The 13,223-nt window shown below is 57.9% G+C and overlaps 1 protein-coding gene across 2 annotated transcripts; it reads left to right on the forward strand.

The window, feature by feature from the left end:
* Nucleotides 1-164: 164 nt before the first annotated feature.
* PGGHG (protein-glucosylgalactosylhydroxylysine glucosidase) lies at nucleotides 165-12,511 on the forward strand. Of its 2 annotated transcripts, none has more exons than XM_069857169.1 (14): nucleotides 165-546; nucleotides 1,449-1,716; nucleotides 2,408-2,618; nucleotides 3,085-3,520; nucleotides 5,199-5,318; nucleotides 5,445-5,576; nucleotides 5,905-6,016; nucleotides 6,820-6,892; nucleotides 7,415-7,551; nucleotides 8,725-8,858; nucleotides 9,470-9,565; nucleotides 9,952-10,049; nucleotides 11,692-11,906; nucleotides 12,034-12,511. In XM_069857169.1, exons 2-14 carry the CDS (start codon nucleotides 1,464-1,466, stop codon nucleotides 12,096-12,098), a joined length of 2,082 nt encoding a protein of 693 aa, XP_069713270.1. In that variant the 5' UTR covers nucleotides 165-546; nucleotides 1,449-1,463; the 3' UTR covers nucleotides 12,099-12,511. The 2 variants fall into 2 exon arrangements, with proteins under 2 accessions (XP_069713270.1, XP_069713269.1); XM_069857168.1 differs by lacking the exon at nucleotides 165-546 and adding an exon at nucleotides 1,032-1,048.
* The last annotated feature ends 712 nt before the right edge of the window (nucleotides 12,512-13,223 follow it).

Consider the following 13,223-nt stretch of genomic DNA (forward strand, 5'->3'; position numbering starts at 1 on the left):
CTTCTGCCTTTCCTGGGCAGCTTTAGGTGATAAATCCCCAGTAACGGGTTTTTCTCTCCCAGTTCCTCTTTCCTGGGACGCCGGCACTCTGGCTGCGGGCGATGAGCTCTGCCTGGCAAACACCTGCTGGGCGAGGTTGGTTTTTTTTTTTAATGTTGTTATTTTTTCAAGGAGGGGGAAAAAAAAGTGATTTCCTTCCTTCTTTCTCTGTTGGGCAACTTCCGTCCTTCCCTGTGCGGGAGCCCCCGTGGCGCGGGCAGCGCGGCCGCTCAGCCCCAGGCAGGAGCTGATCCCCTGCCTGCACCCCAGGGTTCGACTTTCCTGAAGGCAAGAGGAGGAATTTCCTCACAATTCTATCCTGGCCTGGGGAAACCGAGCTGTCCCTGAGCCATCGGGAGGGATTCTGGGAACGCCAGCCCGGCTGGGCGCTGCTCTCGTGCTGCTCTCCAGCTCTGCTCAGCCAGCCTCTCCCTGTCTCGTCTTCCTCCTTCTACGTGATCCCGGTGCTCAGCGCGGCCGGGCGCCGGCTGCGGCTCAGTTTGCAAGGTGCTGATTAGAGATAGAGATAATTAACATGCATTTTTGGATATGCACTTATATAAATATGTCATTTTATATACTTTTATATACTTCAAATGAAAGAAAACGCTCCTACCCCCAGCAAGCAGTGACAAAGCTGCAGTAACCAGAGATGCAACAGTAAGAGGAGCCCAGGGACACAGCGAGCTGGGAGATGGGGAGTTTGCCCCATCACTGGAGGGGTTCAAGGCCAGGTTGGATGGGGCTTGGAGCCCCTGATCCAGTGGGAGGTGTCCCTGCCCATGACTGGATGGGCTTTGAGGTCCCTTCCAACCCAACCCATTCCATGGGGAGACAGTGAGGCCCCAGAGGGCGTTTGATAGCGTTGTGGGACAGCGATGCGAGGGAGGGGAGGGCAGAAGAAAGTGTCTGTGTTGTACTGGGAGAAACTGGTGACGTCCTGTCACAGAGTGGGGAGCAGAAGAGGAAAAGGGAGGAGAATCAGAGGAGCTGCAAAGCGGATGAGTTGGTGAGGTTTGGGTGAGCTGGAGGAGCACTGGACTGGGCTGGGAGGTGACAGGAGCAAAGCAGGAACCGGGGAAGCTGTAAGGGAGGAGATGAGCCCGGAGGGGAGCAGATCCAGCCCAGGCATGGGGTGGAAAGCTGGGATGGTGGAAAGCTGGGATGGTGGAAATCTGCTGGCAGAGGTGCTGGTGGTAAAGATGTAAAAGAAATGGAGACCCTAGGAACGTAGTGAGGCCACAGGCGCAGCGAGCAGCCGGCTTTGCTGATGTCTGGGGTGTTGCAGGTTATGGAGAGAGGTGCCGTGCGCAGCCCCTGCTCCAGCTGGCGTCCAGGAGGAGCGCGCTGGCTGCCCCGACCTGGTCCCTTCAAGCCTTGTACCCAACGCTGTCGTTGTCGTTGTGCAGCTGCGGTTGGTGAGGATGTGTGACGGCGACGAGGATCCCGCCGTGTTCACCTGCAGCTCCCTGCCCCCCGACCCGCGGCTCCTGGCTACGGTGACCAACGCCTACCTGGGCACCCGCGTCTACCGGGACATCCTCCACGTCGGCGGCGTCTACAACGGGGCCGTGGGTGACACGCACCGCGCTGACGTCCCCAGCCCCGTCAACGTGAGGATGGCGATGCCCGGGGTGGGCAACCTGGCTGAGACCTTCACCTTGAACACCCGCATCGGTAAAGAGCCGGGGTGGGCAGGAGCCTCGCGGTTCTGCTGCCTCCTCCTAGAGCTCCGTCTTGCGCGCGCATTGCTCTTCCCTCTGACCACTGGTGACCCTCTTCTAGGAGTTAAACATCTCTTTGCCTGTCTTCCACAAGGTGGCATCTCTCATAGAATCCTGGAATGGTTTGGGTTGGAAGAGACCTCAAAGTCCATCCAGTCCCACACCTCCCACTGGACCAGGGGCTCCAAGCCCCATCCAACCTGGCCTTGAACCCCTCCAGGGATGGGGCAGCCACCCCTGCTCTGGGCAACCTGAGCCAGGTACCCCCCACCTCTCACAGCAAAACATTTCTCCCCAAGATCTCGTCTTAATGTCCTTTTTCACACTAAAACTGCTCCCCTTGTCCTATCCCGGCACCTTCCCCATTCTCCACTCACCCGTGGCTTGTTGTTCGTCTCGAGTTGTGCTGGAACAAGTGGAAAATCCCCCTTTCTTGTGAGAATAAGAGCGATTTCAGGCTGGAGCTCTATCCCTGCTGGAGCTGAGCTCGGCAAGCGCTGTTGAATCATGAAGCCTCAGAAAACGTTTTACAGCACGAATCATTCTTCCATCACTGAAAGGGGCTCCAGGGAGGGTGGTGAGGGGCTCTTGAGCAGGGAGTGCAGGGGTAGGATGAAAGGGAACGGTTTCTCTTGGGTTTACAGGAACCTTCATCCACGAGCTGCGGACAGCTGACTGCGCAGCCACCCAGCAGATCTACGCTCACCATGCCCTCGTCAACCTGATGGCCTTCAGCGTCACCCTCCGGCGATCGGCTCGCGCCACCCAGCCCATCACTGTCCAGCTCCAGACTCCTTTTGTGCCAAAGAGCCAGGACTTGGACCTGCACCGAGGAGCCGCGTTCCAGGGAGCGCAGTGAGTCGGGGTCACGGGGAGACCCCGTCCTGGGTGCCTCCTGCACGGGGAGCTGCAAGCTGCCCTGTTCACCGAGCGGCAAGCGATGGGACGAGGGGAAATGGCCTCAAGTTGCACCAGGGGAGGTTTGGATTAGATATGAGGAACAATTCCTTTCCTGACGGAGTGGAGAAGCCCTGGCAGAGGCTGCTCAGGGCCGTGGTGGAGTCCTCGTCCCCAGGAGGGTTCAAAAACCATGTGGCCGTGGCACTTGGGGACATGGTTTGGTTGGCATGGTGGGATTGGGCTGATGGTGGGACTGGATGAGCTGGGAGGACTTTTCCACCTTAACCATTCCGTGATTCTGCGCGTCCATCCTGGGTGGGAACGGGAGCCTGGTGCTCGGCTGCCTGGGGGGGCCCCTCGCGGCGGGTGGGCGCGCGGGGAGCCCCCCCAGCCCCGCTCTCCCTCTCCCCGTGTCCCACAGCTACGTCTACGGGCAGACGCTGGTTCCCGAGGTGGACGGGGGTCCCCGTCCCACGGTCCACATGCTCTGGACTCCGGTGCCGCCAGCCCTGACGCTGCGTGGGGAGGAGCGGGAGCGACGCTGGGAGTTCCTGACGGCCGTGGCTGAGAGCGAGGAGGAGGCAAAGAAGAGCTACAGCCAAGGACTGTCCCTCATCGCCGCCGGCTCCCTGCACGCCTCGCACGCCGGCGCGTGGGCTGCGCGGTGGCACGGCTGCTGCGTGGACCTGGAGGGGCCCCTGGCCCTGCGGCAGGCGCTCTACGGGTGCCTCTACTACCTGCTGAGCGCCATCCCGCCCCAGCGCAGCCCCGGATTCCTCTTCCACGGCATCAGCCCTGGCGGCTTGGCCAACGGCACGCAGGGCGAGGATTACTGGGGACACGTCTTCTGGGACCAGGTGGGTGCAGGCGGCGCCGGCTGCCAGCCTGGGGGCTTTGAACAGCGATGGGGATGGAGGAGGCTGAGCAGGAGGCTCTGGGACACCAGCTCCTTCTCACCCCCAGCAGAGGTAGCGTGGCACCAGCCCCTTCTTGGACAGCGTCGTATAATGATTTGGGTTGGAAAGGACTTTGAAGCCCATCCAGTCTCACCTCCCACTGGATCAGGGGCTCCAAGCCCCATCCAACCTGGCCTTGAACCCCTCCAGGGATGGGGCAGCCACCCCTGCTCTGGGCAGCCTGGGCCAGGGCCTCCCCACCCTCACAGCAAAACATTTCTGCCCAAGATCTCATCTCCATCTCCCCTCTTTCAGCTTCAAACTGTTCCCCTTGTTCTATCCCTGCATAAGGGACAGGGATTATGTAGCCTGGAGAAGAGGAGGCTGAGGGGAGACCTCATTGCTCTCTGCAACTCGTTGAGAGGAGGTTGTGGAGAGGAGGGAGCTGGGCTCTTCTCCCCAGGGACAGGGGACAGGACGAGAGGGAATGGCCTCAAGCTCAGCCAGGGGAGGTTCAGGCTGAATATCTGAAAAAAACTTTTCATGGAAAGGGAGGCAGATTGTTGAGGAGTTTTTAGATCAAAATGGGCACGGATATTTAGACGTGCACAACCCTGCTTTTGCACCTGAATACAGCTAGCCTTGCAAAAGAGTTAGTTACTGTAGAGGACACGTTGTCTTTAAGGTTTCTCTCTGTATCATTAGAAAGTTGCTCTGTCTCGTACTCCTCTCATTTCTCGGGAAGCTTCCCTCAGCAGTCCTTGACTTGTTCCTTTGTAGACCAGAGTGCTCACAGAGCCGCTTCTCATGGGAAAGCAAAATAATGTATGTAAACAATGATTGTTTACTGCTAAAAGTGAGGTGACGAGTCAGCTTGTAACACCATGGCTTCTCCTGCTAAAGAGAGGAAAAATGCATTGTGAACTCTGAATAAAACGGCTTCACTAGATCATATTGGTCGTGTGATCCCATGTCCCCTGCAGCAGGTTGAAGCCTGTCCTGCTCCTCCCAGCGCCAGGGGTGTTTGAAGCGCTTTTGTGCCTGAACCACTGGAAAACAGGGGTGGTTTGGTTTCTGTCATGAGCACCCTCGGCTTTTGAACGCGGGTTTGGTGCGCACTCAACGAGCCGTCCGGGAAGGGTGGCTTTGCCCCAGCCAGGAGCTCCCCTCTGCCCTGGTGGCCCCCACGCCGATGGGTGCGCAGCTCTGCGGCTCGACAGCGATTGCGTGACGTGAGCAGGGAGCTCCACTGGATGGTGTTGAGGCTCCTGGGCTAAACCCAGCCTGGTCTTTTGGTGGACACAGGCTTTTTGGTGCTGTGGACTCTGTGTGTTTTCCTTCTAGTGGCGCGGGTGGGTCTGAACCTCTCCAGAGCCTCTGGCTTTGGAGGATTCCTGTCTCCTTCCTCCTGCGTAATGGGATGTTTTGCTGAGCTCACCCTGCTGAGATACCAGAGAGCCGTGGGCATGGGCACAGTCCCTTGTGGACTTATGCCATCTAATGATCCCATGGGACAGCACTTTTATGGAGTAGAAAATCATGGTCAGAGAACTTGGGATGGGGTGGACCTGAAGGGTGAGACTGGTGGGAGCGTTTGAGTGCCCAATCCCACCATCCTGCCTTGCTTGGATGTTTCCAGGACACCTGGATGTTTCCAAACATCCTGCTGTTTTATCCTGAAGCTGCCCGTGCCATCCTGGAGTACCGGATCCGCACGCTGGAAGGAGCCTTACGGAATGCGCAGGAGCAAGGCTACCAGGTGATGGAGACGCTGGGCTGCGCTGTCGCTGGGGCTGTGACCTGGGCATGGTCCACAGGGTGTGGGCTGAGGTGAGGAGAGCATCTCGGGATGCTCAGCCGTCCCCTGGGTGCCTTCTCCTGGCAGGGTGCTAAGTTCCCATGGGAGAGTGCGGCCACTGGCCGGGAGGTTTGCCCCGAGGAGATCTACGGAGCTCAAGAAATCCACGTCAACGGGGACATCTTGGTGGCCTTTGAGCAGTATTATCGCACCACGCAGGTAATGGGAGCGCGTGCTGCCTGGATGGCGCGGTGGCAGGGCCTGTGGGTCCTCTTCTGACTGTCACTGTCCCTTCCCAGAGCAGCTCTGCCGTTGTCTGCTCCTCTTGGAACTGCTGGTAGCTCGCCAGGGTCCTTTCTCCAGCCCTGCAGCCTCTGTCCTCACTCTTCGTGGGCATCTCAGCATCCTCTTGGCTCAATCCAGGCCAGTTTTCTGACCTTTTCTGCTCCTACTTCCATCTCCTTAGAGCTCCTGTCCTCCTGCTGATTTCAGACCTGGCTGAGCCTCCCTCGCATCCCCGTTTTTCCCTGGCTTTGGCTCCCTGCAGGACCAGAAGCTGTTCAGGGAGGATGGAGCCTGGAGGCTGGTGGGTTCCGTGGCTCAGTACTGGTGCAGCAGGATGGTGTGGAGCGAGGAGGAGCAGTGCTACCACATCAAAGGTACTTCTGTGATTGCTCGGGGGCTCGGAGCCCCTCCAGCCAGACCTCGATGGGCGCTCTCCGCACTCCTGTCCCCTGGAATATCTCACAGCGTCCATCAAGAGATGGGACAAGATGCTCAGCCCCCTTCCAGTGCCGCAGTATTAGTGGGTTTGTCTCTCAGCCCCTTGCCACTCGCGGAACACCTCTAACGTCTCCTTCTGTGGTGGCACCAGCGAAGGGGAGGTGTTGGTGGGAGGAGGGTCTGGAGGAAAAGGCTGGATCAGGGCACAGGGTTCTCGATGCATCTGGGGCAATCAGGGCTGGAAGAGCCCCTGGGGTCGTTGCGGGCTCTTAGTGTGAAAGACCCCGTGCAGCAGCCCCAGAGGAGTCATAAATTTAAATATCTAATCTCATGTTTCTCTTGGGAAGCAGCCATCTCTCCTCCTGAGGAGGCACAAAAGCAGCGGAGGGGCTGAGCTGCTCGCTAGGGAGAGGTTTAATGACTTGGCTGGATGACTTGGAAGGATGAATGACCCGAATGTCACCTTGCTGGTGAAGTGAGGGAGGTGCCTTCAGGCTGGGGTAGCTGCTGCCCATCAGCCAACGCCGTCACCCAGGTTGTTTCCCCCTCACAGGCAGCACCGCTGTGTTCTCCCTCTCTCTGAGGTCGTGGTGGGATCCCACCAGAGGCAGAGAGGCAGCACCTCGCCGCGGGGGCAGGCGCTGCTGCACCGGGGTGGGGGGGATTCTCTTTCTCACGCCACCTCCCATGGCACAAAGCCGTGGCTGTGCTGTGAAGTGTCCCCGTCCTCTCCCTCCAGGTGTCATGCCCCCCGACGAGTATCATTCCCGGGTGGATAACTCCGTTTACACCAACGCCGTGGCCCAGCGCAGGTAACGCATGTGCCTTGTCCAAGCTCTGGCCCCTCTCGCTCTTCTCTCCTGCCCAGCAGGGGTAGGAGGCACTGGGGCTCCGGCGTGGGATCCACCTCTCCTCTCCATCCCAGGTGGTCTCCTTTACCCTTAGCGGGGAGAAGGAGGTGGTCCCGTGGTGCTTCATCAGGGATGGGAAAGGGAACGGAGATGGTGATGCTTAAAAACCACTGGGAGCTCACTCACTGCCTCGTGCTGGGATGGGCAGCAGGGCACGGTCACTCCACGTGAGACCGAGAGGGATTTCACATCTCAGGAGGGCTTCTCCCCTGCAGTTTGAGATGCCCGTGCAATGAGCCAGCTGGAGGCACGGATTCCCAGCTCCAGCGATAGAAGTGGTTTCCCCAAGGTGACTCAGAGTAGCTCTTTCTTTGTGGTTGTGGCTCAATTAGTGCTTTCTGTTCTCTTTCTTCTCTTCCTCTTTCCGATGGGGTCAGAGGCAACCAGACCTGACAGAAACCGTGGTTTCTTGCTGCTTTTCAGCTTAAAATTTGCAGCTGATGTTGCTCGGGACTTCTTCGTCCCCGTGCCAGAGCAGTGGGTGGACTGTGCAGAGAAAGTCAAAGTGCCCTTTGATGCGGAGAGGAAATATCACCCCGAGTACGACGGGTACAGCCCAGGTGAGCGGAGAGGCAGCGACAGACCTTTGAGCTGCATGCTGCTTGCCCTCACACAGCCTGCAAGACGTGGACACCCTGGTTTGGAGACGGGAGCAGCAGCTGGATTGCTTGGCCAGAGGCAAAATCTCTAGCGATGCTCTCCCAGTGGGGAATTTGTGTTGTTGGTGTGGAGAGTCCAACTCCTAGAGGTGTTTTCTGCCTCTTGGAGGAACTTCTCTCATTAGTGAGCTCATAAAATTAGGAAATTTAGGAACACAAAGTGAGGAGAGGCTTTTAGTATGGGGCTGCAGATGAGCCAGCAGCATCCTGGCTTGGATCAGGAATAGTGTGGCCAGCAGGAGCAGGGAAGGGATTTCCCCCCCTGGGCTCAGCGCTGGGGAGCCCACACCTCGAATCCTGGGTTTGGTTTTGGGCCCCTCACTCCAAGAAGGACATTGAGGGGCTGGAGCGCATCCAGAGAAGAGAACGGAGCTGGGGAAGGGGCTGGAGAACAGGGGTTATGAGAGGTGGGTGAGGGATCTGGGGGTGTTTAGCCTGGAGAAGAGGAGGCTGAGGGGAGACCTCATCGCTCTCTGCAGCTCCAAGAAAGGAGGTTGGAGCCAGGCAGGGGTGGATCTCTTCTCTCAGGAACAAGCAATAGAACAAGAGGAAATTGCCTCAAGTTGTGCCAGGGGAGGTTTAGGTGCGATATTAGGAAACATTTCCTTACTGACAATGGTAAAGTCCTGGCAGAGGCTGGCAGGGGTGGAGCCCCCGTCCCTGGAGATGTTAAAAAAGCACGTAGACATGGAGCTCTGCGACACGATTTAGGCAGGATTGGGCTGACAGTTGGGCTGGATGAGCTTGGAGGGCTTTTCCAGCCTCAGTGATTCTATGACGTGGTTGCTGTGAGCCCATTGCTGATGGGGAGCTCTGTCTTTCCAAGGCTGTGCCGCACGTTGCTTCCCTGCAATCCCTCGGGAAGCGAGGGGCAGCCTCCAGGGGAAGTGCATGCCCAGTTCCATGCTCCCTTTCTCCCAGTTAGGGGCAAGGTGGGTGCAGGGGACCATGGGACCTGTTCCTTTGCACCTGAAGTTTAAGTGACACCCCATCACGTCCTCGGTTTCTGGTTCTGTGTGAGCAGCCAGTGTGCGTTATTCCCAGCGGCACACGTGGTCTTGACCCTTCCCGCAGGAGAACCCGTGAAACAGGCTGATGTTGTCCTGCTTGGATACCCCCTGATGCTCCCCATGAGCCCTGAGGTCCGGAGAAATGACCTGGAGATGTACGAGCCCGTCACTGAGCGGCACGGGCCGGCCATGACCTGGGTAAGGAGAGAAGCAGCATCTCAGGTGGGATTCACCCACGAGGAGGGTGTTTCCACCTGAGTTGGTCCCTGCCAGCCCCAGCAGCGGGTGTGGAGACAGAGATAAGCCCTGAAGATTCCTGCTCTGGAGATGTTACGAGGGCTGGAGCATCTCCTGTATGAGGAGTTGGGGCTGTCCAGTCTGGAGGAGAGAAGGCTGCGGGGAGACCTTAGAGCAGCTTCCAGGGCTGAAAGGGGCTCCAGGAAAGCTGGGGAGGGCTCTGGATCAGGGGGGGCAGGGACAGGGAAAGGGTAATAGTTTGGAGCTGCAAGAGGGGAGATGGAGATGAGATCTTGGGGAGAAATGTTTTGCTGTGAGGGTGGGGAGGCCCTGGCCCAGGTTGCCCAGAGCAGGGGTGGCTGCCCCATCCCTGGAGGGGTTCAAGGCCAGGCTGGATGGGGCTTGGAGCCCCTGATCCAGTGGGAGGTGTCCCTGCCCATGGCAGGGGTGGGACTGGATGGGCTGTGAGGTCCCTTCCAACCCAACCCATGATTCTATGATTGTACGATTTGCTGCACTGTCACCTTTGGGGTAGGCAGGAGGTGGTGTAAAGCTGTTTTTCTCTCCTGCAGAGCATGTTTGCAGTGGGCTGGCTGGAGCTGAAGGAGGTGCAGAGAGCCCAGAGCCAACTGAACAAGTGTTTCGGCAACATCACAGAGCCCTTCAAGGTTAGTGGTGTGGCGTGGCTTCTTCCCTGTGCCAAAGACCTCTCGTTTTCCACCTTCCCTGTTCCCGAGTAGGTGTTATCATGCTGAGATATCACTTGGACCGGTGCCCATGCTGACTGCGCTTCTGGACACCACATTATTGGGTTATTGCTGTATTGAGGGAGGTGGTGGCACACCCTGTCTCTTCCCTGCTGCTTCCAAAAAGCAATAAGGAGGCATCTGCTTCGTGCCAGGAAATGCAAATCACAGCTCTGTGGTTGCCCCATGGGCTTCCTTCTGCTTGCCGGGGCTGGGAAAGGGAATGGAGGTGGCGATGCTTGCCCTGTACCTGTATAAAAAACCCCAATGCACCTGCTGAGTGGTTTTTCTTTCTCTTGCTGGGACAGATCTGGGTGGAGAACTCGGATGGGTCAGGAGCTGTGAACTTCTTGACTGGCATGGGGGGATTCCTGCAAGCCGTCCTCTTCGGCTACACAGGGTTCAGGTGAGACCTGCCTTCTCTCATTTAATTCTGAGGCACATACAGGTCGCTTGGATCCTTTCGCGGGAGCAGCGTGTTTTCCCTCGTGAAAAAGAAAGGAACTTGCTTCATTGAAAATAGCTTAGAAAAAGTTGTGCTAAAATAGCTTAGGAAAAACATTAACTGTTCCTATAATTTCAAAGCTGCCTCCCGAATCTGAAGCAGCCCAGTGGTTTGAGCCCTGGAGCAGCAGCCTCCGGAGCGTATTCTTAGTTTAATTGAGGAGGGATCAAGCTGAGGAGCCTTTTGATTCCCAGTGAAATCTTCCAGCGCTAACGACGGGCTTTTGCTCTGCGTGTGTGGCCAGGAGCTGCTGAGAAACCCACCAGTCTTGGTGGAGCTGGGTGTGAGCTGCCGTCCTCCCAGCTGGAACCCGTAATCTCAGTTTTTGCGGAACCCCTGGGTCCTCAGACGCTCCGCGGGTGCCGGGCTGGGCCCCTCTCAGTGCCAGCTCGAGCCGCAGGCTGTGGGGCTCCCGCCAGCTTTCCGCAGATGTCAAGGAGATGTTTGTGCAGCCCTCGAGGACCTTGCCCTGCGCTGGCTGGTGCATCGACTCTCCAGTCTCTTGAGCCTCTTTTGAGTCCTCTCCAGCCCCCTGAGCCCCCTCGCCCGCCCGCAAAAGCGGGTGACCCAGAAAGACCAACTGTCCATGAGGGTCGGCGCAGGTTCTCACAAATATTCTGAGGAGGAGGTCTTTCCAGTTGATTTAAGGAAAAAATGATGATGTTCAGGGTGCAAATCGGAAGCCGGCTTGTTTTATCTGTTCTGCTCTACCTGGGCGTTTGACAAGGCGAAGACATTCATTTCTCTTCCCAACTCAGCACGAGTCTTGGCATGGAAGCCACCGACAGGCAGCACCCCAAGACAGGGGCTTGGTGGGATCCCATCCTCAGGAGCCTGTGGGCTTCCTGAGCCCCCTCAGCAGGCTGGAGGTGATGGTCAAGGGCTCTCAGGTTTGAGTAGGAGGTCACAGTGACCTTTTTCCTTTTTAATCCAAAGCTAAACTGTGCTAAAGAGCTGTATTTGGCTTTGGGTGAATGCTTGGAGAAAGGATTCAGGCTGTCTGCGTGGTTTTTAACTTCTGGAGCTGAGTGTAAAGCCCTCCAGACAGGAGCAGGACTGATGTGGGTTTTGGAATGTCACCTCGCCCGAGCCGCTTTGGTCACAGCCGAGAGGGAGCGTGGAAACCGAGCTGTGCAGACACATCTCTGCTGAGATGCGAAATTACAGAGGAGACGGGCAGTGCCAGCGGTCAGGCTCATGGTTTAACGGGGCGGCGCTTCCACCAGCATCTCCAGGAGGTGCGAGGCGAGCTCCCAGCAGCGCGGTGTCGCTCCCAGAGCCGTGGCAGGTGACAACAGACACTTGCTGCCAGGTGTTTTGCCTGAAGCTGGACTTGCATCCTAACCCTCTCAGCTCCGGCCACCTCCCGGACTGCCCCCGTGCCTGGGGTTTGGTCCAAAGCCTCCACCTGTGGGCTCGTGTGACCAGATCGCAACGGCAATTCCTGCCTGGGGTCCGTGGGTCCCTCTGCTCCCTCCAGTGCCCCGTTCCCTGCCCCTGCCAGAGCCTTTATTCCTTCGCTGACGAGCTCCTGCCTTTCCAGGATCACCAAGACCGGCCTCCGCTTCAACCCTGCCCTTCCCCAGGACATCGACAAGTTGAAAATCACCGGCGTCTCCTACTTCGGCAACAAACTGGAGTTCGCCATCGCCAAAGAGGAGATCAGGATCAAAGTGACCGAGTCTCCACCGAACCCTCCGGCGTCTCCCCTGGAAGCTGTGCTGGAGGAGTCAGGGCAGCGGGTTCTTCTGCGTGAAGGTACCGAGGCACCACCTGGGTCTGGGAGAATTTAGAGTCGTTTAGGTCAGAAAAGAGCTCTAAGATCAACCAGTCCATTTGGGGGGAGGCTGTTCCCGTCCTTCTCACAGGCTGGTTTGTGTTGCAGGGCAGAGCATCTCCCTCCCTGTGGTGGCTGGCTGGATCCAGAGATCATCCACCAGCGCGGGTTAATCCGTGGCTGGTCTGGGTTTTACGCGATGGACACTAAACCGATCAAATAGCAGAAACGAGTTGATGTCAGCAGAGGTGGAAGGTAAAAGCGAGGTGGAAGGTGGGGCTCCCAGGCTGGACCATACACCCTGTGCCCCGTGGGACTGCGCTGTCTCTGTGTGGCGCTGGGGAGGGGTGGTGGCACCACGGCTGGGGTGGCAGCGGCTCTCCCAGCGATGCTGAGCATCCCCGTCTGTGCTGGGGGCACTGAACTGCATTCATGGGCCTCCAACATCTCTCGTTCAGGAGGGGAAAGAATTCAACCCTGAAAAAGGCTGCTTCAAATGAGTTTTCTAGACACCAATGGCTTGTTTATGCTTTCAACATCCCTGTTTATAAGGATGCTCCTAGCTGATAAATCCATGTTTAGTCCAGCCTGCTTGTGTGCTGATCCCCAGGTCCTCAGCGGATCCTGCCCTGATCCTCCCCTTCTCCCAGCCCCCTGCATCATTCCAGGGGCTCAAAGGGCTTTGGAGGCTCAGGAAGGACATGGATCTGTTCGAGAGAGTTTGGAGGAGACCACAGAGATGATGTGAGGGCTGGAGCATCTCCTGTGTGGGGACAGGCTGAGAGAGCTGGGGAGAAGACAAGGCAGTGGGGGCTGCTCCATCCCTGGAGGGGTTCAAGGCCAGGTTGGATGGGGCTCGGAATTCCTGATCCAGTGGGAGGTGTCCCTGCCCAGGGCAGGGGTGGGACTGGAGGGGCTTTGAGGTCCTTTCCAACCCAAACCATTCCATGATGCTGTGAGTCAGCCCCCTCATCCCTCCCTCCTCCCAGCAAAGAGGGGGTTTGGGGGTCCCAGCCCTGCCCTCACCCCCCAGCATCCCCCGCTCAGGCGCCCCTCTCCAAACCCCAGGAATCTCAGCCGAGCCCGCGGGGTTTATAAAAAGCGCTGTGGCTGCTCCTTGCTGCAGTCAGCATGTGGGAACACTTAGGGACGGAGGCGAGGTGCCTCCTCCGCCTTATAATTACGCTGGCTGTCCCTCAACCCTCGTCCAAAGTCACCCAACCCCTAATTAGCAGCAGTTCTGGCTGCAGGGCAGGAGAAACGGACCCCTCCGTCCGCTCACCCCCCATCACAGCCCT

This window comes from Phaenicophaeus curvirostris, chromosome 5 (genome assembly GCF_032191515.1).
Source record: "Phaenicophaeus curvirostris isolate KB17595 chromosome 5, BPBGC_Pcur_1.0, whole genome shotgun sequence".
Classification (NCBI taxonomy): Eukaryota; Metazoa; Chordata; class Aves; order Cuculiformes; family Cuculidae; genus Phaenicophaeus; species Phaenicophaeus curvirostris.